Source organism: Zootoca vivipara, chromosome 7 (genome assembly GCF_963506605.1).
Source record: "Zootoca vivipara chromosome 7, rZooViv1.1, whole genome shotgun sequence".
NCBI lineage: Eukaryota > Metazoa > Chordata > Lepidosauria > Squamata > Lacertidae > Zootoca > Zootoca vivipara.
In genome coordinates, this window is record NC_083282.1 from 58,094,662 (window position 1) to 58,118,852 (window position 24,191).

The 24,191-nt window shown below is 42.6% G+C and overlaps 1 protein-coding gene across 1 annotated transcript in view; it reads right to left on the reverse strand.

The window, feature by feature from the left end:
- CD34 (CD34 molecule) overlaps positions 1-24,191 on the reverse strand; it is a 43,998-nt gene that overhangs the window by 7,737 nt on the left and 12,070 nt on the right. Inside the window, exons 2-5 of the mRNA XM_035123034.2 lie at positions 12,891-13,040; positions 11,441-11,679; positions 10,664-10,744; positions 751-886 (exon numbers count right to left, since the gene is read on the reverse strand). Coding sequence (XP_034978925.1) covers positions 751-886; positions 10,664-10,744; positions 11,441-11,679; positions 12,891-13,040 — 606 coding nt within the window. The remainder of the gene's footprint in view (positions 1-750; positions 887-10,663; positions 10,745-11,440; positions 11,680-12,890; positions 13,041-24,191) is intronic.

Here is a 24,191-nt window from a genome sequence, read left to right on the forward strand (position 1 = left end):
TGGCGCTGTGGGTTAAACCACAGAGTCTAGGGCTTGCTGATCAGAAGGTTGGCGGTTCAAATCCCTGCAACGGGGTGAGCTCCCGTTGCTCGGTCCCAGCTCCTGCCAACCTAGCAGTTCGAAAGCACATCAAAATGCAAGTAGATAAATAGGAACCGCTACAGCGGGAAGGTAAACGGCGTTTCCATGTGCTGCTCTGGTTTGCCAGAAGCGGCTTTGTCATGCTGGCCACATGACCTGGAAGCTATACGCCGGCTCCCTCGGCCAATAATGCGAGATGAGCGCGCAACCCCAGAGTCGGTCACGACTGGACCTGATGGTTAGGGGCCCCTTTACCTTTACAATTCATAATGAAGTTTAAAGAAATAACAACTGGAAGGGAAGAAACAACAGAAAATTCACAGCCAGATGCCCATCACACGCAACTGTAGATTAGTACTATAGTGTTGTTTGTTTTATGTTTTTCAAGCATGAGATACTGGATGGGATATTCTTGAGACTGTGGAATTCTGTACCTTCATTTGGAGGATCTTACATTTTAAGGAACAGATGATGCATTGAGAACGAATTACTGATGAAATTTCGCTTTCCGTACCCCACCACCCTCTCAAGTGTGAAGTAATGAAAACAGAACTCACTGAAACATAAATTATCTAACTTCAACAAACCGCTCACTCCCTGACATATATACACAATCTCGGTAAAACCATATCTCTTTACATAAGTTTTACACCAATTTACTCAACTGACCTTTATTAGCTGCCGCAACCAGCAGTATGCAGTTGCGCTTCACTTCTGATTCTGACAGTTTGATATGACATTGAGATGGGTTCTCTTCACAAACCACATTTCTTAGACCCATTCCTTTTTCTTTTTGGAACTGGTGCTGCAAAAAGCCAGAAAAGAAAAGTCAAACAAACATATGTTAAACAAATGTTCTCTTCAGCATTAGTTTATAGTATACCAATATCAATTAGCCAAGTAGGCTGACACTGGCTTCTGTAGAACTCAAAAGCTTTCCAAAGAAATAGAATACAATGTCAGTGGCAGTTGCTTGCGGACCTCATGAGCAAAGGACTCCATGGGGTGGGTGAACCAGTCCCACAAAGGTAAAGTTCCTTGCTATAACCCACATAGATACAGATTCCCTCTTTTAGTTAATTGGTATAATTTGCTCCAATTGGCCATTGGAATGTTATATGATGGTGCATTGGTACTGGGATGTGGATGTTTCATCATGAGTTATTATTAATGGCAAGTGAGAACAGAGCTACAGGGCTTAGGAAAACTAAGCTCTGGACTAAGCTTCGCTTTACTGGTAGCTATGCCAATGAAAGTTGTACTTTGCCCTGTGATAGCTACACTGGATGAACAGATTCAGGAGCACAATTGTTAAAGAATAAAAGATAGACTAACAAAAAGAGGGAACATGAACCAAAATATTTGTCAACAATTTCATATCTGTACATATTGATGGCAAATAAATAATAATAATTTTCCATAAAAGCAATTTTAAAGTTGATGACTTACATAATCAATATATGCCATTATAATCAACTACATTTTAATATTACACAGTGACCAAGTGGATCCTACTTAGGATTATCTTCTGTAAGGATGTAATGGGAAAGAAGCCAAGGCAGCTCTTATTGTTTTGAAATCATAAGCACTACCTCCTTTTTCATTGTCACCAGGGAGGAGAAGAGGGAAATAACAAAGAAACACTTGGCCTTCCTGTTTTGGAAATGCCGTATTTCAGATGGCTCTTTCACTGCGGGTTTCACAATGGATAAAATCTTCCCACACAGAGATTGAAATAAAGTGATCCCTCTTCCAAACAATTGTGGCGCTTGAGAAGGAGGAGACTGAGGAGAAAGTTAGGGTCTTGCAGCTTTTTCCTCCTTTTGGTCAATCTGTGCGTCAAACAGGATGGAGCTTTTGGAATCCAATATATACATGTCTTGTGAGTCAGGGTCAGGGCCAGACTCTGGTGAAACAGAGCTAAAAATAAATATTCAGAAGTCACACAAAGTTCTAGAATAGGCAGGTTTGGTGGATCAGAAGCCTGAGAGTGAGTGTTAAGTATTTCAGTCAAGTGTTATGTTTTCAATGTTTTATATAAATTCAGCCAAGGTAAGCAGCAAGAAACCATCAGTGGTCAGAAATATAGAGTCCCAACCATGGATCCATTTATGAAACTTTGCAATTCTCAGATGATAGCTCCTTGTGTAGGCAGAAAGTTAGAAATGAGTCAGTAAATGTTCCACCAGAAGCTTTTATTTAATTTATATATGGCTAGAGTACATTACAATGGTGCAAAATATGGTGTGTGTATATATATGTGGGTGTGGGTGTGGGGGGTGTTTCCCCGTTTTTGACCCTCATGAGCATTAGTGGAGTATGCATAAGCACGCCCTGTTCCACCCTGTTTTCGGGCCACATTGGGTTGGCAGAGATGAGCATGTGCATGATTGCTTGTCAATCAGATGCACGTAAAATAGTCACACACTGCCTGTAATATGCTTGTGTTTCTAGAAGCGCTGTAAGTCCCTTGAAGACACGTAATTTGGTACTAAGCAGCTAACAAGTCTAATAAATAACAGTAGTAATAATAATGAGAGAATGTTGAAAATTCTTTGCGTATGTTATCTGAGTGATGTTTCTGGTTGTATCAAATGGCAGTCCTATTCAGAGTAGACTTATTCGTATTTTTACAAAGGTTATGTGCCACCCTCAATCTTTGTTGAGACACAGCAAGATTCCAGGGGGTCCAGGGTTGTGTTCCCATTGGGAATTAAGATGTGGATGAGACTGTTGGGTCTTTAAGAAATATGGTTTATTAACACATAACCACAACTTGGGTGCAGATGGAGAGAGTGCAGAGTTTACAGCATTCACATCACAGGAGTGGTTGGTCTTTCACAGAAGCTCAGCATTGCATTCATAGGCTTTCTTAGTGTCACATCTGCCCTTCAGCCTCCCACATTGAGTTCTCACCACTTCCTGCTTCTCCTTCCCAGAAGCCCCATGCCAAGTAATTCCTCCCCTTCTCTCTGCTTGCCCTCCCTTCTCTCTGCTATTCCAAGCCTTTGAAGGGTCACAATTTTCCTGTAACCTATGTCATCACTCAGTGTAAACTTGGCAATCTCCATTTGCAGAGACCCAAGGATTTCTCTGTGATGGGCCATCAACACTTTTTGCCATCTATCCCAGGTGATGCCTTGGCTTGGAAATGGAGTTTCGCCTGTTATTTTTTCACTGGTCTGGCATCTTCCCTTCAATACTCAAAAAATCAGTTAAATACTACCCCTTTATTACTTTCTAACATGGCGCTGTGGTTAAACCACTGAGCCTAGGGCTTGCTGATCAGAAGGTCGGCGGTTCGAATCCCTGCGACGGGGTGAGCTCCCGTTGCTTGGTCCCAGCTCCTGCCAACCTAGCAGTTCAAAAGCACGTCAAAATGCAAGTAGATAAATAGGAACCGCTACAGCGGGAAGGTAAACGGCGTTTCCATGTGCTGCTCTGGTTTGCCAGAAGCGGCTTTGTCATGCTGGCCACATGACCTGGAAGCTATACGCCGGCTCCCTCGGCCAATAATGCGAGATGAGCGCGCAACCTCAGAGTCGGTCACGACTGGACCTAATGGTCAGGGGCCCCTTTACCTTTACCATTCACTAACTCTAGCAGTTATGGGTGCCCTTGCACCCTCAAACTCCATTGCTCCAGATCTGTAACAATATTAATGAGCATTGCTAGCTTAGGTTGATTAATTCCAATAGGTCTACTCCAAGTAAGACTTTGTTAGATACAGCCCTTTGTTGTTGTTGTTACCTCCATATTGCAGGTGGGGAGCTGAAGTTGAGTAAGAGTGGCTTGCTGGAGGCCACTGAATGAACTAGTGATAGAGGCAAAATTTTAATTCAAGACTTCCTGGCTCAGCTGGCTCAGTCTTTTACCCATTATGATATAATAGCCTTTGTGGTTTTCATTATTCCCCTGTCATTTTTTATATATGTAACTTTATTCCCATCATGCTTTCACAGCATGGTTTGGGGCAAATGATTCCTAAGAGAACAACAAACTTAATGCTCCCAAGTGTACATCAGGGAAAACATCTGTTTTTGAAGGGATTATGTCATCTGGCCCATTTTTCCAGTTATGTTCAAGATCCAGATTTCAATCTCCAACCTAAACATAAGATTGTTAATATTTGCCCATTATAGAGAGAACTGGAATCCACAACAAAAGATTACAGCATTTTCTTGAGATAAGGTTGGATTCATGGGAAACTTTTATTAGAACTTAGCCTATCAAATTAACTCGACTTGCACACTCTTGCCACTGGCTGTTTTATTCTGTTCTATCAACAGCTTGAACTGAGCTGAATAGAATTGGTAACAGCTGCAATCACAATGCCTAGTGGTATTTTCTGTTGATGCATGGTTCAAACACTATCACTCACATGAATAATAATGTTTTGCTTGCACAAGTAATGTAGTCTTTTTGTGTCAAGACCATCTGACTGAGTAATCTGTATCACACAAACTTTACCCAAGAGAACCTCGAAACATTCCCAACTGGCAGCTAGACAGTCAACTGATTCATCCCTCAAACAATAGGAATGATACAGCTGAAATAAACAACCTCCCTGGACAGTGTTCTCGAAGCTACCAACATGAGTCTGACCAAACTGCGGGAGGCAGTGGAAGACAGGAGTGCCTGGCATGCTCTGGCAAACGACTAAACAACAACAGCATTTTTCTACTTTAAGTTACAGGGGATTGGTGTATGTGTGTGTCATTTTTTAAATGCTTCCCCATGTTACAAAGGAACAAAAACAGCAAACAAACAAACAAACAAACAAACAAACAAACTTCTTTAAAAAGCAAGCAAGCAAGCAAGCAAGCAAGCAGACAGACAGACAGACAGACAAACACTTGCACATAAGGAAGAAAGACTCTAGCCCAGCTGTCTCCCACTTGCTAGATTTCTAATTGAAAGGATCTTTTCAGATATGCAGATTCCAAGCCCAAGTATCGGACCATTTAAAATATATATCCAGCAAACTTCACTATCACTACAAATGGCTTTTGATGGGGACGGACGGACGACGACATTATATGTCACAGAATACTTTATGCCTGGGAAAATGGAAGTTAAAATAAAACCTAGTCAAACTGTTCCCATAAACATTAGTTTGATAGGTTTGAGGAAAAACACTCCTCTGTAGTGTTTTTCCTTTGCTGTGGAAAGAACTCTTGAAAGAATGTCAGAGTTTCCTCTGTACAGAACAGAGATATAAAGCAGTTTACTGGGAAAGGGCAACAGGAAAACAGAGAAGTACTGCAGTCTATTCTATCTACACACAACTCAGATGCAGTTATCAGTTTTCTCAGAAATAGCAGTTCAGACTAGGGATGGGCAAATCTGTCACTTTTGGTTTCTCTGAGTTCCCATTTTTCCATACTTAAGGTCAGTTCTCCACATTACAACATCACTTTGTGAAAAAATATTTTTAGAAGTCCTCATGAATCAGTTAGCATTTTAGGACAATTTTTTCCTAACATACACATTTTTGTATGCAGCTTTGCCTAATATGCACAGTTTTGTGAAACAATTCCCCATAATATAATGTATTCGCTTATGCTATTTCCACTAATGCATGCATTTTACCCTAGTAAATGCATTTTTGTACACATGACTTGGTTGGAAAATTTCATTACAAAATTCAGAAACGTGTGAATTTCAAAGGATGGCTGAGGGCAATGTCAATTTTTTTGAATACATTAAATCTGGAACTTTTCCTAATAACATTGATTCTGCATAATATTTATTGTTATTTATTAAAATCATTGTTATGCCACAATAACCAGAGATGGCAAAAGCCTGTATTGACTATCAGGGATAACCTAGGGATGTGGAGGTATGTTTCCAGTTGCTGACAAAAGCAACTAGCAGTTCGTGCCTACCTAATCTCAGGGGCCACCACAGTGAAAGTCCTTCTATGCACCACTCTGAAGTGGACATCTCCAGGCCTTAGTATAGTTTAGAGCAGTGTTTCTCAACCTTTTTTGGGCCAAGGCACACTTGCTCCATGAAAAAAATCTCGAGGCACACCACCATTAAAAAAGTTTAAAAAATTAATTCTGTGCCGCCCTATATTGACTATATAATTATGACTGTAAGAAACACTTGCCAAAAAGATAGTAATTTGTGTCTCACTTAAGATTGTATTTTTAAAGTTTGGTTGTTAATTTAAAAGAAATAGTGAAACTTTTGTTTCATTAGTTTGATGAATAAAAATGATGTCCTTTTATGATTATGTACTCAATAAATGGGTTTTTTTTTGGGGGGGGGGGTTCCCTGGATGCGCACTTTAATGAAATGTGTGGCGTACACCTATGCAAAATTGTTTTGATGGGATTCTCGACAGGAAGTGCTGTGTCATTAATCGAAATGATTTAGCCTGCCTAAAATGAAAATACGTGTTAATATCATGACAGACTTATGCTGAAGAGTTTACTTTTCATCAATAAAAGTTTAAACACACCTACACGGAGTTCATAGCCCCGCCGAGGGAGGAGGAGGAGGAGCGAACCCAGCGACACACCCGCCCCGCGGCCGCCTGCTTGGATCCCAGCCGGGTGCGCGGCGGCAGCCATGGCGGGAGAAGGGCCGCCGACGGGAGCCGAGCACCTGCCTTGACGGCCCCTGGGCGCCCCGTGAGCTGCGCCGGGCTGCCAACGTCGGGAGAAGGAGACCTGGCTGGCAGAGTCGGGAGACCATGAGAGCATCAGCCCTGCCCCCTCCCACACAGCGCAGACTCCGGCGGGCGCCTTGCGGCCGTCTGGAGGGCGCCAGACAACTCCCGATGTTCGGGAGAAACCGCCGGAGTCCACAGCTGCGCTTTGCACATGCGCAAAGGACTCCCGAACGTCGGGAGCGTCAGCGTCAGCCCCTGCCCCCTCCCACACAGTGTGGCTGTGATGACGGGCGCCTCAGGCACCGCACAGCTCGGGAGTCGGGCGCAACTGCCGCGGGCCCCGGACGACTGCCGCGGGTGCAGCGGCTCGGCGCCCCTGGCAGCCCGGCACGCCGCGGCACACCAGCCGGTGTCTCGCGGCACACTACTGTGCCGCGGAACAGCGGTTGAGAAACGCTGGTTTAGAGGGCCTACTCTACTCTTCACAATAGCTTCAGAAATTTGTATTCGTGTTTGTGTTCAGTACTTGTTAGGAGCACCCCTAACAGGGCATCCCTCAGGCCAGAGAACTGTTGCTGTTGCATGAATGGTATAGTTTCATATTCCCATCTCCGACTTTTGAATACAAAGTTTACTCTTAAACTTTTCCATTTCCAGTTGGATAATCCAATAAATTTAGGTGGATGTTAATGTTAAAGTTAGGTAAAGGTAAAGGGACCCCTGACCATTAGGTCCAGTTGTGACCGACTCTGGGGTTGCGCGCTCATCTCGCATTAGTGGCCGAGGGAGCCGGCGTATAGCTTCCAGGTCATGTGGCCAGCATGACAAAGCCGCTTCTGGCAAACCAGAGCAGCACATGTAAACGCCGTTTACCTTCCCGCTGTAGCGGTTCCTATTTATCTACTTGCATTTTGACGTGCTTTTGAACTGCTAGGTTGGCAGGAGCTGGGACCAAGCAACGGGAGCTCACCCCGTCACAGGGATTCGAACCGCCGACCTTCTGATCAGCAAGCCCTAGGCTCAGTGGTTTAACCACAGCGCCACCTGGGTCCCTAAATGTTAAAGTTACAATAAAGGAAATTCCAACTAAACACCAGGAAGAACTTTCTGACAGTAATAGCTGTTTGACAGTGGAACAGACTCCCACAAGAGATAGTGTATTTTCCCTCCTTGGAGGTTTTTAAGCAGAGGTTCTATGACCATCTGTCATGTATAATCTAGTTAGATTCCTGCATTGCAGGGGGTTGGACTAGATGACCCTGGGGTCCCTTCCATCTCTACAATTCTATGATTTGTTGATCCCCATCTGCACCTTGTTAATTGTGCAAATTATAAAGCTCCTCGTTCACATGTATTTCATTATTAATTATCAATTAACCATCAATTTGACCATTATATGAACTCTGTGTTCTAAAACATTAGCCTGAGCACATTCAGCCCTATTAATTATGTTATTAAAAGCACTTAGAAGCCATAACCGGTATCAGTACCACTAGTGATTTAAAGGTTAAGGGAATGTGCACAGCTATATAAAAAGATGAGATAAATCATTTGGGACAGAATTGGAATCTTTACTCAAAGCGCAACTTCAATACAAAGAATCAAAGCTTAGTAGCCAGATCTAATGGCAGTGCCATTAATTTCAATATATAAATTATGGCAGTATTATAGGGCTGCAATGCTGCCTGACGGGCTGAAAAGGTAACACAGATATTTAGGATAAAGTTTTACATGATCAGTCCTAACCACTGAACACCAAAATGGTACAGCAAACAGAAAAATAGAATTAGAGTACAGTATAGCTAGCCTGAATTTTGTGATCATGAAACAAAATGTACAGTACTGTATTACATCACATATGCACACTATTCGTTTTCCTGCTGATATTTCATCCACTAGGTGGCTCCAGTATTAAACTGTAAAATCCCGTAGGAGTTTGTTTCAACAGATGTTCAGCATAGTTCTCCTTGATATGCTTCCAGTATATGTAAACAGGCATAAATTCAAGTTTGTGTGTGTGTGTGTGTGTGTGTGTGTGTGTGTGTGTGTGTGTGTGTGTGATTTACAGGACAGAAGTCAATAACACAGTAAGATTAAGAATCCCATCTTAATGCCACTTTTCATTGCTACACAGGAGTTTATTCCACAGCAGCTGGTTCCTCTAAAGAAGGGTAGGCTAAGCTGTGGCCCTTCAGATGTTGTTAAACTCCAAAGCAATGATTTTACTTTGGCTGCAACACTAAACTCTAGTTTTGGGGGCCCTGGGATAAGGTGTCCTCACTGATCCACGCTCTTTGAGGACACCCACCTTGTCCTAGCCAGTCACTCCTCATTTTCTTGCCCTTTTATTGTGGATCCAGTCGGCATAACTATGCAGAGGAGGACTAAAAGGCAAGGGGAGGGTGCTGTTCCATCTCTTCATTCATTACTGCACGCACACACAGAGAGCGAAAGTGGTGTCAGGCTTCAAGCAGACACCGAGGAACCTCTGCATTAGCTCTGTCTTCCCTCAGAAGCCATCTGAGCCTCTTTGCCCACTAAAATATGCTGGAAAGCCCTTGCTTAGATTTCCCTTAATCTTGAAGGGACAGAATGTTTGGGAATATAGCAGACCCCTTTTTGTTGCGTTTACCATACTCTGGGATAATTTATCTAGTAAGACTCACTAGCACCTTAACAAATATAAATGAAATTGTTCCTTTTAAGACTCGATTAAGGCTGCATTCCCAACACACTGATTTGGAATGGGGAATAAATCCCACTTAACTCAGTGGAATTTAGTTCTGAAAACACATGAATAAGAATTAGATGTAGGGCTATTTATTTCAGAAGAAGATGTTGAGATTATTATTATTATTTAAATGAACCCCCCAATTTATTATTTGTTAGCTCACCTGAGTATAGAATGTGGGGTATAAATTTTAATTAAGAATAACCTTCACCTGTCTGTTTTTCTCCAATTGCTTTTCTGCACTCCTTAATCATTCTCCAAAACATTCCTTGCTTTATTTCTCCTCCTCTGGATATGTGAATGAAGCTTCCATCCTAAGCTGGCTTAGTTGGAGGACATCTCATTTAACATGGTGGTACTTAGTACTAAGTAAATTTCACAAGACTGCAATTCTTTGCATTCCTTGCATAGTGGCACGTATTTCAAAGTAAACATGTATAGATTGTGTTGTAAACCAGCCCCTTCTCTGCACATCCCAGCCTCCACCTTGCACCATACAGCAGTCTCAACCAAGGTATTTGTTTTTGGCAGAAAGTATCGTCCGTTCTACCAAAAGAGGACACTGGCAACAACTTCTAGTTTTATTATGTTTTTATACGTGTTGGAAGCCACCCAGAGGGGCAGGGGCAACCCAGCCAGATGGGTGGGGTCCAAATAATAAAAGTATTATTATTATTATTATTATTATTATTATTATTATTATTATTATTATTGCTAAGTAACAGGGGAACACATTTCTCCCACTGTCAAACCCTCATGTTTAAGTGTAGCACCACCAGCAAAGTAGAACTTAATAAAAGGTAAATACTTTTAAAAAAGAGGCTAAATACAGTGGCCTGGGAGATAGAAGATGGATTAGGCCAGGTGAATTAAAGGTAAGAAGATGGCATTGGATTGTCTTAAACCCCCCCCCCCAAAAAAAAACAATTTAACTGTATTTTATCTGTTTATAATGTATCCTGTTAAGTCACTTTTTTCATAAAGTTAAGTTGCTTTTTCATAAAGTGATTAATAAATAATAAGAATGGTAGTAGTAATAGTAGTGATGGTAAGAGAAGGAACTCAGATCACCCATGAAAAACTAAACTGCACAAATATTCATTCAAAGCATAAAGCAATGGAGGATGGGCACCACTTTTTTTTACTTTTTCCAAGTTGGGACAGGCATCAGGCTCTTCCCAAAAGCCTTTTCCACCCTGCCAATTCCTTATGGTCTGGTTGTTACTTACACAAGAGTATTCCTCATTGATTTCCAAGCATATCACTTCAGTGGTCTTAACGTTCTTGATATTGAGGCAAGTGATGTTAACCTGAAAAAAAAATAAAGAGAAGCAGCACTGTCATTGTGGCAGGAGGAGTGGGTACATAATCATGCTCAGCGCAGGGGTAGAGAAACTTTTTTGTCCAGAGGGCCAGATCCTTATCGCCCGCCCCCCCCCCCATCCTGTGGGGCAAATTTGATAGCTGGGTGGCAGAAGTTGATCTGCAGAATGGTGGGAGCACCCAGCAGGATTGGACTCTTTGCTCACCAGCTGATGAGTGGACAGTTCAGTCATGCTCACTCCAGGGGTCTGCTTTGCCAGTGTGTTCCCCACAGGAAATGCACTGATGAAGCAGCACCCCACAGGATTGAATGCTGCTGCCCTACCCACAGGCAGGTGGGCATGGTTTTGGGAGAAAAAGCCTTGTGGGCCAAATATGTACCTTCTGGTGGGCTAAGATTAGCTAAGTAGCTGGAAGCTGCCCATTCTTGGTTTAGTATTAGGAAATGTTAAGCCCTAGACAGCTTTGCATTCCACTAGAGGTGTTCCACATGCACAAACCAGATGGTTTTACTTGGAGTTGATAGAGAAACAGAATATAGAGTTGCAATTTGCAGACGCTTTCCAATGGGACTGAAACAATGAATTGGTTAGTTAGTGGGATTAGCTTTGAATCAAGAAATCAGATTGTCCTACTATTTCATTGCACCCAAAGCAGCATTCTAAATCCTCCATGCTTCTTACCATCGCTCTACTGTCACCAGCTTCAGTTGCGGTAGAGATATTTGAAAAAGTATGTTTTGGCAGTTCTGTAGAAGTAGATGTCAGAAGTGGTGTTGAAGTTGTGTTTTGAATTGTTTCATTTCTGGAACTGCCCTGTGTTGGGGATGCTTGCACTGTTGTATTTGAAGTGGGTTTTGTGGTGAGTGTTTCAGGGCTGGTGACATTTGTACCATTTGTTGCCTCAGTTGAAAATATTTGATCTACAAGAAAGAACACACAGACACACTTGGAAAGCCTGAAAAGTTCTAAAACCAAACCATGCCCCTGCATTGACTGGAATCTATCTTGATAAATGGCATCAGGATTGTGTCATGTCTCCAGAAGCATAGCAGATTTACTTCCGTATGACATAAATATGGGAAATAGTGCAAGGGAAAAGTGTCAAAACACTCCCCATCCTAACTCCTGGGAGTACTTTGCCATCCAACCCCACCCCGCTGCTTGAAACTAAAAGCAAAAACAACCCCCAAAACAAAACATGGGATATAATGCCATGGCTCTCTCTTTATCTTATCTACCTGATGTCAACTTGGGTACAGTAGGGGAGGGACCAATTCACCCAAGTGCCTGGCTGATCCATAATAATAAAAATAAAAATAAAAATAATAATATTTATACCCCACCCATCTGGCTGGGTTTCCCCAGGCACATCCTTAAAAACAACAACACCCCAGTTAACTTAATTAGTGCTAAAGCACTTCAAGAGTGCCCAATTACTGCCAGTGAAATGTCACAACCCAAACTGTTTACTGCTTGTTCTGGATCAGACATACAGATTGGCCAAAATAAAGGTGGCTAGAAAAGCCATTTTTAGTAGTACAGTATTATAACAGTATAAAGTTGGCTCATTTATTTAAGCAGAATTGCACTATTTTTTTTAAATATATAGCCAGGAAAGTGCATTTGCACTAATTAATATATTGAGTATAAAAACAAAAAACCACAAGGACATAAAATTTAACACTCACTAAAAGATGCACTGAAAGTGTGCTGAGTGGCTGATTCATCAAGGCAAATGTGGAAAGTATGCCTCTTAGATGGAAGAACCGTGCTGAGAATCAGCCATACTCCTGCCACCATATGCTGCACCACACCTTTCCCTTCCTCTTCTTGGTAAGCAGCTGTGACCTGCAGTGTTGGGAAGCTGAGAGAGCCCCACCCACGCTGCCCTACTTGGCCACTTTACTGTCCTGTCCTGTCCTGTCCCACCCCCACCAGCCAATACATCGGAATTTCTCTGGTCCAAAAAAATATGAGAGCAGCACTGGGAAAACATAGGAGGACAATAATTTGATGGTGCAATTGTGCGGACATTCCATAAGAAAGGGAATAAATTATGCAGGGAGATTCCATCCTAAATGCCGAGTATAGAATCATCCTAAATATCAAGCCAATACCAGTGCCTTTTTACCTGTTGATTTAGTAGTTGAGATGGAGACGTTCCCAGGTGGCATTTCTGTGGTACTGTTGGTTGTCAATGGCTGTGTTGTATTGCTGGGTATTACTGCAGAAGGACTCTCTGAAGTTGGTGCAGTAGTTGATATGGCTCCATCACCAGCAGCTTAATCATATGGAAAAGTAAGGAAAAGGATTTATAGCTATACAGCACTGTAGGTCATTCAGTCTCTGGTGGGGCTCCGAATAGAAATGCTGCAAAGAAGGCAGCCTTGTTCATAGTTGCATGCCCATTATTTAATGCACTGCAGGTGTGGAAGAGCCATCACAGCCCAGACACCACAGTCAGAGGTTTCTTGTCACCAAAATGGAGATACCTAGCATTGTCCCCAACAAAAATCAAAGTTGCCTGTGCTCCTTTTATGGTTTAGCAACACATGAAACTGAAACAGACTATTGTTATTCTAATTTATTTTGTATATAGGAAGGGACCATGAGGGCTATCAAGTCCAACTCTCTGCAATGCAGCAATATTTTCCCCAACTTGGGGCACGAACCCACAAGCAACTTGTGTAGTATCTGTAAGGAGACAGGAACCCAATGTAGAGATGGAAGGAGAAGTGTCCATGTCATACTGTCCAAGTGATGAGAGAGCTGAATAATTCCGCCAGCCAAGTGGATCAAGGGAAGATGAGAGGCAAGGAGTAGTCAAGGCGAGAGATGACAAGGCAAAGACCAGGACTTTGCCATAATCTGTCAACATCTTAGATTTAAAAGCGCTTGTTTTTCTTTTAGGCAATTTATTAATAGTGAAACGAATTACAATCACTACTAGCAGAGGCCATTCAAACTTGACATGTTTGATGGAGACAAATGCTGTTTTGTTCCTTAAGTAAACCTTTTTGAACTACCGTTTCTTTCAACATGGAGACAGGTTTGTCTCAGAGGCAGGGACCCCCAGATCTTGGAACACAGGCAGCAAGAAAATAAGTTTAAAATCTCCTTCCTTCTCCTCCTTGTATTTTGCAAAAGCTGCATTTTTGTTCCTTTTAAAATGGGGACCTTAGAGGGATTCTGATATATTTCAAGACTTCCTGTAACATACATTGCTTTTATAAATTCATCAGTAATTATTTTATTATTATTTTTGTTCTATTCATTAAATTTCTATACTGCCCTTCATCCAAAGATACATACATACCATAATAACATACCATAATAACAAGCAAAAAGAACAACCCCACCACCCAAACACAATCTAAAAGGCTATAACAAAAGGCCTTCAATATTTATTATTTCATTTAATATAGCAGTAGAGAAGAGAAAACAGTCAAATGCACTTTAGTTTGAATAGGGGAATTTTAATTCTGTCTCCCCATACCACCCTGTTCTCTCTTCAGGTCAAAAGGTTAGAACAAGAACAATAAATCAATTATTTCCCAGTGTTTCAGTAAGTTGTTTATTTATACCCACCAGCCTTATTAAAAGAACAGTCTGTTGTGCAAGAGGATACACACTCTCTGCCAAGAATTCTGGATTATCTTAAAATTAGTCTAGAACAAATATTCAGAGCCAAGCGCCTGAAACAGCATGATTGATGTATTAGATGACACTACCCAGGATGTTGTCTTTGTCCATGGAGTTTTGTCCATGGAGTAGTGATGAATGGAAGTGAGAGCTGGACCATAAAGAAGGCTGATCACCGAAGAATTGATGCTTTTGAATTATGGTGCTGGAGGAGATTATGGTGCATGGACTGCAAGAAGATCAAACCTATCTATTCTGAAGGAAATCAGCCCTGAGTGCTCATTGGAAGGACAGATCCTGAAGCTGAGGCTCCAATACTTTGGCCACCTCATGAGGAGAGAAGACTCCCTGGAAAAGACCCTGATATTGGGAAAGATTGAGGGCACAAGGAGAAGGGGACGACAGAGGACGAGATGGTTGGGCAGTGTGTTCTCGAAGCCACCAACATGAGTTTGACCAAACTGCGGGAGGCAGTGGAAGACAGGAGTGCCTGGCATGTTCTGGTCCATGGGGTCACGAAGAGTCGGACATGACTAAACAACAACCCAGGGTGTGTGTATTTCATATGGTTGCAGGCTCACCATACCTGAGTTGGTCCAAGACCCTTCAGTGCCTTAGTGGGTACATACCCCCACCTCACATTAAGGTGCATAGTACCCAAGGGCTATCAAGTTATTTTGGCACCTAAGGCAGAAAATTTCACAAGCTCCTCTCATTGGACACTAAAACTACAATTATGATAAATTAAATAATTACTGCTTTGCTGCCCTTTTGAGACACCAAAAATAATCTACCTGAGACCTATTTCTAGCAGAACAAAGTCGGCACTTCTATGCGGTTTAGTGCTATCATGCTGCAGCTATTGAACAAATGGAATCATACCCTTTGCTGAGCATCCTACACCATTTCAGAGTAGGCTCAGAGTAGATTTGACAGCAGAAGGGCCATGATCCCGTCTTCTGCAGTTGTTAAGGATAGGTCAAAATACAGACCTGTGTGTATGTATGTGTGTGTATTCTTGATACTTATCAGAGGCTGAAAACAAGGCTAAGGGGTCCAGTGTGACCTTTGAGATGCTAGGCAAATAGAAACAAGACAAAAAGGGATGTTGGGATCTGAGGAAGCAGATGTGTGCAAACACTGACACAGTTGACCAAACATGACTGTTAAACTCCAGATAGTCCCTCTGAATCATAGAATAGAATCATAGAGTTGGAAGAGACCACAAGGGCCATCCAGTTCAACCCGTTGCCAAGCAGGAAACACCATCAAAGCATTCTTAGCATATGCCTGTCAAGCCTCTGCTTAAAGTCCTCCAAAGAAGGAGACTCCACCACACTCCTTGGTAGCGAATTCCACTGCCGAACAGCTTACTGTCAGAAAGTTCTTCCTAACGTTTAGGTGGAATCTTCTTTCTTGTAGTTTGAATCCATTGCTCCATGTCCGCTTCTCTGGAGCAGCAGAAAACAACCTTGATCCTCCTTTTATATATTTGAACATGGCTATCATATCACCTCTTAACCTTCTCTTCTCCAGGCTAAACATACCCAGCTCCCTAAGCCGTTCCTCATAAGGCATCGTTTCCAGGCCTTTGACCATTTTGGTTGCCCTCTTCTGGACACGTTCCAGCTTGTCAGTATCCTTCCTGAACTGTGGTGCCCAGAACTGGACACAGTACTCCAGGTGAGGTCTGACCAGAGCAGAATACAGTGGCACTATTACTTCCCTTGATCTAGATGCTATACTCCTATTGATGCAGCCCAGAATTGCATTGGCTTTTTTAGCTGCTGCATCACACTGTTGACTTATGTCAAGTTTGTGGTCTACCAAGACTCCTAGATCCTTTTCAGATGTACTGCTCTCAAGCCAGGTGTCTCCTATCCTGTATTTGTGCCTTTCATTTTTTTTTGCCCAAGTGTAGTACTTTACATTTCTCCTTGTTAAAATTCATCTTGTTTGCTTTGGCCCAGTTGTCTAATCTATTAAGGTCATTTTGAAGTGTGAACCTGTCCTCTGGTTCCCAATTTGGTGTAATCTGCAAACTTGCTCAGGGTGCCTTCAAGCCCATCATCCAAGTCATTGATAAAGATGTTGAATAAGACTGGGCCCAAGACAGAACCCTGTGGCACCCCACTAGTCACTACTCTCCAGGATGAGGAGGAGCCATTGACGAGCACTCTTTGGGTTCGGTCAGTCAGCCAGTTACAAATCCACTGAATGGATTGCCCGCATTTTACCAGCTTCTTTACAAGAATATCATGGGGCACCTTGTCAAAGGCCTTGCTGAAATCAAGATAGGCTACATCTTGAAACCCTGTCTTCAAGGCTAGAAAGCTACACACAGGGCTTTTGGCACTAAAAACAGCCCTATAAGAACCCCACTCCCCAAGAAGCAAAGAACTGTGTCAGCACCTGGCAGAGGAGGGCAAAGGAGCAATTGAGTGGAAGAAGAACAGCATGCCAAAGAGATTGACCTAGATGTGGCTAGGACCATCAACTCCATAACTGTGTAAAGATCTGAACACATCCACAGCAAATCAGAGGTCAACAGGGAAAATTGAAGGAGCATGTGCACTCCCAGAATCTCTGTCCTCGTTTATATCAGCTATATTAAAGGTTGGCCATCTTTAAACGTGTGCTTGCAAAAGTATCCTGAACCCAAGCCATTTAGGGCTTTAAAGATAATCATCAACACTTAGGATTGTGCTTGGAAGCACCACCTGGAGGCCTCTCATAAGCAAGCACCCACCTTTATTCTCGCTGCTTCATTCTGGACCGATTGCAATTTCTGAAGACTCTTCAAATGGAGTCTCATGTAGAGTACACTGCAATAATCCAATCCAGATGTTTCACCTTGAAGGAGAAAGGCTTAAAGTCTCTTCTCCCAGCTATGTAACTCCTAATATGAATCAGGCCCACCTGCAGTTGCATTTTTTTCTTTTAAAAAACAGTGGGAGATCCAATCACAAATCTCTTGCCATCTCATCTAACTGCGCCCTGTAAAACAATATTATGATGTGCTACATGTTCAAGGACAAATAGACTTGCACAAAGTAACAGCTATCCTTTCCCTCAGGGCTTTTCTCCAGCAAAAATGATATGCGTAGCTAATAGGAGGATTTTCTCCAAGGGCAGCTGCTGTATTTTCTTTGGGCATCAATGACTTGTCTATCATGAGACCATAAGAGTCTGGGAATGGGCAATTTGTTTCAGCCTGAGTTTGGTCAAAACTAGCATAGGTATAGCCATAAATCAGCAGATGTATCCATCGGCAAGCACAATTACAGGACCAGTGTCCTTTATTGCCATCAGGACTTATTTACACATTGTGTGAGGGATGCGGAAATGATCTACTTTTGATGAAAACTGGCTCCCCCAGCTGCCAAACCAGGAGAGTAGCAGAAGTGGCAGCTGTAGTAACTATTATTATTCTTTATTAAATTTGAATACTACCCTTCATCCGAAGTTTCCAGGGCAGTTCACAACATACAAATACAAAATGAGAACACAAAATACAAAATAAAACAAAAACAAGCCAATAACCCCACTCCCACAAACACATTAAAAAAGCAATAGTGTTAATTAGTCAAAGGCCTGATTATAGGGAAACATTTTCACCTGACGCTTAAAGAAATATAATGAAGGTGCCAGGCGAGCCTCCCTGGGGAGAAAATTCTACATGGGGAGCCACCACAAAAAAGGCCCTTTCTTGTGCTGTCACCCTCCAGATCTTTGTGGAAGAAGAAGTGCCTCAGATGATGATCATAGGGTCCAGGTCAGTTCATATGGGGAGATGCGGCCCTTGAGGTACTGCAGTCCTGAGCTGTTTAAAACGTTATAGGTCAAAACCAGTACTTTGAATTGGGACCAGTACTTTGAATTCTGCACCAGCTAAAATTTCCTAACCATCTTCAGAAGCAGCCCTATGTATAATGCATTGCAGTAATCTAATCTAGAGATTACCACAGCACATAGCTACCAAGTCTCCCGCTGAAAAATGCAGGATCAACCGCTGCACGGCACCGGAAGTCGCTTCTACGCATGTCCGGACATGCGTAGAAGCCACTTCCGGTGCCGCGCTACCCATGTCTGGGCACCGGAAATCGGGCGGCGCCAGCACCCAAAATGGAGCTTCTGGCAGGTAGGATATCTGGGGGATTTCCAGGATGTTTTTTCCATTTGGGAGAACAGCGGGAAACTGATTAAAATCTGGGGGTTTCCCGCAAAAAAATGGGAGACTTGGCAGCTATGCCACAGCATAGATGACAGAAGTTAGGCTTTCCCTGCTCAGATAGGGGCACAGCTGGGCCACCACCTGAAGCTGATGGAAGGCACTCCATGCTACCAAGGCCACCTGAGCCTCAACATGGGTTCAGAAGTACCCCCAAACTACAAGTGTAACCCCATCCAGAGCAGGCAACATCCCATCCATCTGCTCTACGGAACCACCCACTGACAGTGCCTCAGTCTTATCTGGATTGAGCTTCAGTTTGTTGGCTCTCATCCAGTCCATTACCAAGACAAAACAATAGTTCAGCACATCTACTGCCACAGCTGCAGATGTAAAGGAGAAGTAGAGCCAGGGCTTTTTTCAGATGGAACTCACTGGAACTCAGTTCCAGCACCTCTCAGGTGGTCACCATTGCCATTATAACAGAATATGGAAAGTGTTCATGTTGAGTTTTAGCACCTCTTTTTCTAGAAAAATAGCACTAAATATACCGGTAGATGGGTGTCATCAGCATATTGCCAACTACACATTCCAAATTTCCAGATAACCCCACTCAGCGATTTCATGTAGATGTAAAACAGCACAGGGGATAAAACTGAAGGCTTCACAGGGCCGAAGAGCACTCCCCAAGCATCACTCTCTGGAAGCATCCATCTAAGTAGGACTGGAATCACCACAGAGTGGTGCCACTCACCCTCAACTTGGACAGCCACTCCAGAAGGATACCATGGTCAATGGTATCGAAAGCTGCTGAGAGGCTGAGGATAATTAACAGAGACACATTTCCCTATCTCTCTCCCAACAGTGGTCATCATGCAGGGTGACCAAAGGAGTTTCTGCGCCAAAACCAGACCTACACCACATTTGAAATTGATCTAGAATATCTGTTTCCATGTCCACCCGCTGAATAATGTTGCCCAAGAAGGCGAGACTGGCAACTGGTCAGTAGTTAGATAGATTTCCCAAATCCAGAGAGGGTTTCTTAGGAGTGATTTGACAGCTGCCTCCTTCAAGCAGGCAGGGACCACTCCTCTTGCAAGGAGGCACTGATCACTTCCCTGGCCCAGCCAGCTGTCCCCTCCCTGCTAATTTTGATCAGCCACGAGGGGCGAGGGTCCAGAGCAAGTGGTCACCTTGACTGATTGAAGCACCTTGTCCACACCCTCAAACAAGCCTTATTAACTAAAACTCATCCAAAACAGCAAGACTAGACAGTGCTCTGGACTCTCCTTCAGATTCATCTGCTGTAACAATCAAGATCAGGGGTCAGCAAACTTTTTCAGCAGGGGGCGGGGCTGGTCCACTGTCCCTCAGACCTTGTTGGGGGCCAGTCTATATTTGGTGGGGGGGATGAATGAATTCCTATGCCGCACAAATAACCCAGAGATGCATTTTAAATAAAAACACATATTCTACTCATGTAAAAACACCACACAGGCCCCACAATTAACCCAGAGATGCATTTTAAACAAAAAGACACATTCTACTCATGTAAAAACACACTGATTCCTGGACCATCCACGGGCCGGATTTAGAAGGCAATTGGGCTGGATCTGACCCCCAGGCCTTAGTTTGCCTACCCACGGTCAAGATCCTGGTGGATGCAAGTGATTTTATCCTCAAAATGCTTTGCAAACAAGTTACAGCAAGCTACTATCAGTTCTGTCACCTCCTTCGGGTCAGACTGTAAGAGGCCCCATACAACCTGAAAAAGTTCTGCCAGATGGCACAACAAGGATGCAATGGAGGTAACAAAGTATGCCAGAAGTTGGGCTTGATGAAGAGCCCTCACCAGTATTTGATTGCATTCAAACAGTTTTCCTCCACTCACGTTCGAACCGCCTCCTAACTTGTTTTCTTGCCTTAAGTTCTAGAATATACCAGGGAGCCAAGTGGGCTCCAGGAAGCAGGAAAGGGCACTTAAGGGTGCTCGTGTCAATGACCCAAACCATTTAGATGTTTTAGAGTTCGACCAGGGCTTCAGGAGGAGTGCCGAACGTAGCTGGAAAATCCCCCAGAGTTGTCAGGAAACTCACTGGGTCCATCAGCCTCTGAGAGCAGTAATAGGACTTAGGCCTTCTATAGGAGATGTAGAAGAGAAGAAGGCCATGTTTTGCAGTGTCCTCAAGATGAGAAAAACATGGCAAGCATGTTATACTAATGCCAGGCTGAGACCTGGCACCCACCTCTGACTATGTTTAGTTTTACATTTTAAATAGTAGCAAGAGAACTGTATCCTGTCTTAAATAACAGAGTATAAGAAAGCCTCAAACGAAAAAGCATATTGAGGGAAAGGAACTATTTAAAATAGCTCTTGCCAATGGTACAAGTACTGTACAGTTTATTTTGTGTGAAGCAGGTCTTTAATCACAAGGGAGGCCTGTGATGTAGTGACTAAAGAAAGATCTGTGCATTCTATTCCTCACTTCGCTAAGAGAGGAGGATGAGCCATCTATGGATGCTTGCATGCTTCCTTCTCAAAGTGGTCAAAGTGGCAGGGAGGTCAATTAGCTATCTGTCATTCACCATGAACTGAAGATAAAGAATGCAAAGGGAACACAATACAAATGTGTGTATGGGGAAATAATCAATTACATAGTGTTATGTATAATTTGTGGTCTGAAAACAACAGTGGATATTTATCTTATCAGCTGGGTTGCTTTCCTTTCCAAACATGGGATAGATAAGAGAACGATGGCAATTGACACATCAGTTTCTGTTGGAATTTTCTGACATCCCCACTTGAGGGGACCCCAGAAGCTGCAGGTAGCACCACACACCACTGGCACACTGGGCAGCAATGGGGGATCTTCTTATCACACAGGTCCTTAAAAATTTGGACTGGTTGCCGCTGAACTATCAGGTCCAGTTCAAGGCCCTGGTAGTTGTGTATAAAGCCCTGAACAAATTAGAATCCTAGTACTTGAAGGAGTGTCTCCAATACCATCAGCCTTGCTACTTGTCTCCTCCATGAGAGCCCTGGAGGGTGGAAATATGGGAATGTACCTTTTCTTTGATGGCTCCCCACTTGTGGAATGCTCTCTCCAGGAAACCTTGCCTGGTGCCTTCATTGCATGTCTTTAGTTGCCAGGCAAAAACATTCCTCTTCTTCCAGGCCCTCGGCTAATTAAACAATCTATGTCCTTTTAAACTGTGGGGTGTTTGTCATTATGTTTATGTTCGTTATTATGGCATGTGTTTTTGTGTTTTTATATTGTAAATTGCTCTATGATCTTCAAATGAAGGGCATCACAGAAATTTACTAAATAATAATAATAATAATCAGCAGGAGTTGATTGCTGGTTGGGGCCATAGGACAGGGCCTTCTCACTTCCTCCCCCATAAGATATAGCTGACCCTCACAGTAAACATGTTTAGGTGCATTTAAAAACTTCACCCAGGCATTTTTGGATGTAAATGCCGATTCTGTATACTCTACTGCTGTTTCAAATGATTGCCTGATTGTTATGTTAAATGATTCTTTTTAAAATGATTTGCCTTTTGAAAATGATTTACTGTTTCAAAAATATTGAATTGCTTTTATTGTAATTTCCCCTGTGTTTCCTAAGGAAGGAAGAGCAGGATATAAGAATGATATCATAAATAGATAAACTCCCATTCTCCCTGACCACTGGTCATGCTGGCTGAGGCTGATGGGTTTTGGAGTTCAACACCATCCAGAAAACCACAAGTAAACCACCCTGCTTTGGAGTTTCCTTTGCATTGCTATTGTAGAACACTTTAACAGCAACAAACAAGGAGGATAGCCTTTCTTCCACTCTGAATCCCAAAGGACGACGACAGCATACAACATTAAGAACAATACTGGAACAGCTGTGCACACAGCAGCCATAACTCCATGTGAGTAAAGGGAGTTCCTTGTTTATTAATTAACAGAAGCCAAAGCTGATGTAAAAAACAACTTGGAAAATTACACAGAATCAACTGAATAAATTAATTTAAATTGAATTGAACCCGCGACCCTGCGATTAAGAGTCTCATGCTCTACCAACTGATCTTAAGTTAATAGTAGGGTTGACAGCACTAAATGTAGACCTGTCTATGCAGAAAAGTCCCACTGAGTTCAGTGGGATGTAACCACAGATAAATGGACTCAGGGTTGCAGCATAAATCAGATAAATGATCTTAATGCAGCCAAACTCATTGAGATGAAACCATTCATTCCCAGTCTGCTCAAGGACTGAGATCAACATCAGAAGCCATTCTCTCTGTTCTATTGCTTGGAGGTTAGGCATGAGAGACAGGACCTTTTATGTGGTGGCATCTTTATCGTGCAACATCCTTTCTGGGTAGATCCACCAGGCTTCTTCTTTCCATTCATTCAGATGGGCAGTTAAGACTTACTTGTTCCATGAGGCAGGATATTAATTAATTAATTAATTAAATCCATCCAAATACTCAATGTCCACAAACCGCTTGCCAACCTGATCATTATCTCTTTCATGCACTTGCCTTATCCACTATTTTGGTTAACATAATAGAAATTTTAAAAAACCTGGAAGGGGGTCTTCACTGCTAAAAGCTCTGAAAATGTTAGCTACAGGTATATAGTTATACCTGTTCAGTTTGTAAAACCTAATATTAATCAATATGCAGCCACCTTTTAGAAATCCTTAAGTTGCTTATCCTGATTGCCTAAGTTCATGAAAAAAGAATGGTTTATCCCTTAAAAGCCATCCCTTTAGTAATGAACAATAAAACCTCAATGAAGAATAAAAAAAGGTTACTTAGTTCCATGAGATGAAGGTGCCTGGAAGGAAATTGAATTACAGGAAAAGAGATAAGATTTAAATGGGTAGCATTTTAAATAAACTCTAATAGTAATATTTTGTCTCCTTATAAACAGAGCAGGCAGATCTATCTAAATATAAGGGTGAACTAAACAGCCAACCTTCATGGATCACTGCCTTGTCGTGGCGAAGGGGCTTAAATAACTTAGAGAAGTTATGTTTTGACCAAACGTGATCCACCTGGAGAAGGAATTGGCAAGCCACTCTAGTATCCCTGCCAAGAAAACTCCATGGACAAAGACAACAGGCATATAAAAGTTATGACGCTGGAAGATGAGCCCCTCAGGTCGGAAGGCGTCCAACATGCTACTGAGGAAGAGCGGAGGACAAGTACAAGTAGATTCAGAGCTGATGAAGCGGCTGGGCCAAAGCCGAAAGGTCGCTCAGTTGCGGATATGCCTGGAAGCGAAAGGAAAGTCCGATGCTGTAAAGAAAAATATTGCATAGGAACCTGGAATGTAAGAACCATGGATAATGGTAAGCTGGATGTGGTGAAAAAGGAGATGGCAAGAATAAATATTGACATCCTGGGCATCAGTGAACTAAAATGGAAGGGAATGGGTGAATTCAGTTTGGGTGACTATCGTATCTACTACTGTGGGCAAGAATCCCGTAAAAGAAATGGAGTGGCCCTCATAGTCAACAAAAGAGTGGCAAAAGCTGTAATGGGATGCAATCTCAAAAATGACAGAATGATCTCGATACGAATCCAAGGCAGACCTTTTAACATCACAGTAATCCAAGTTTA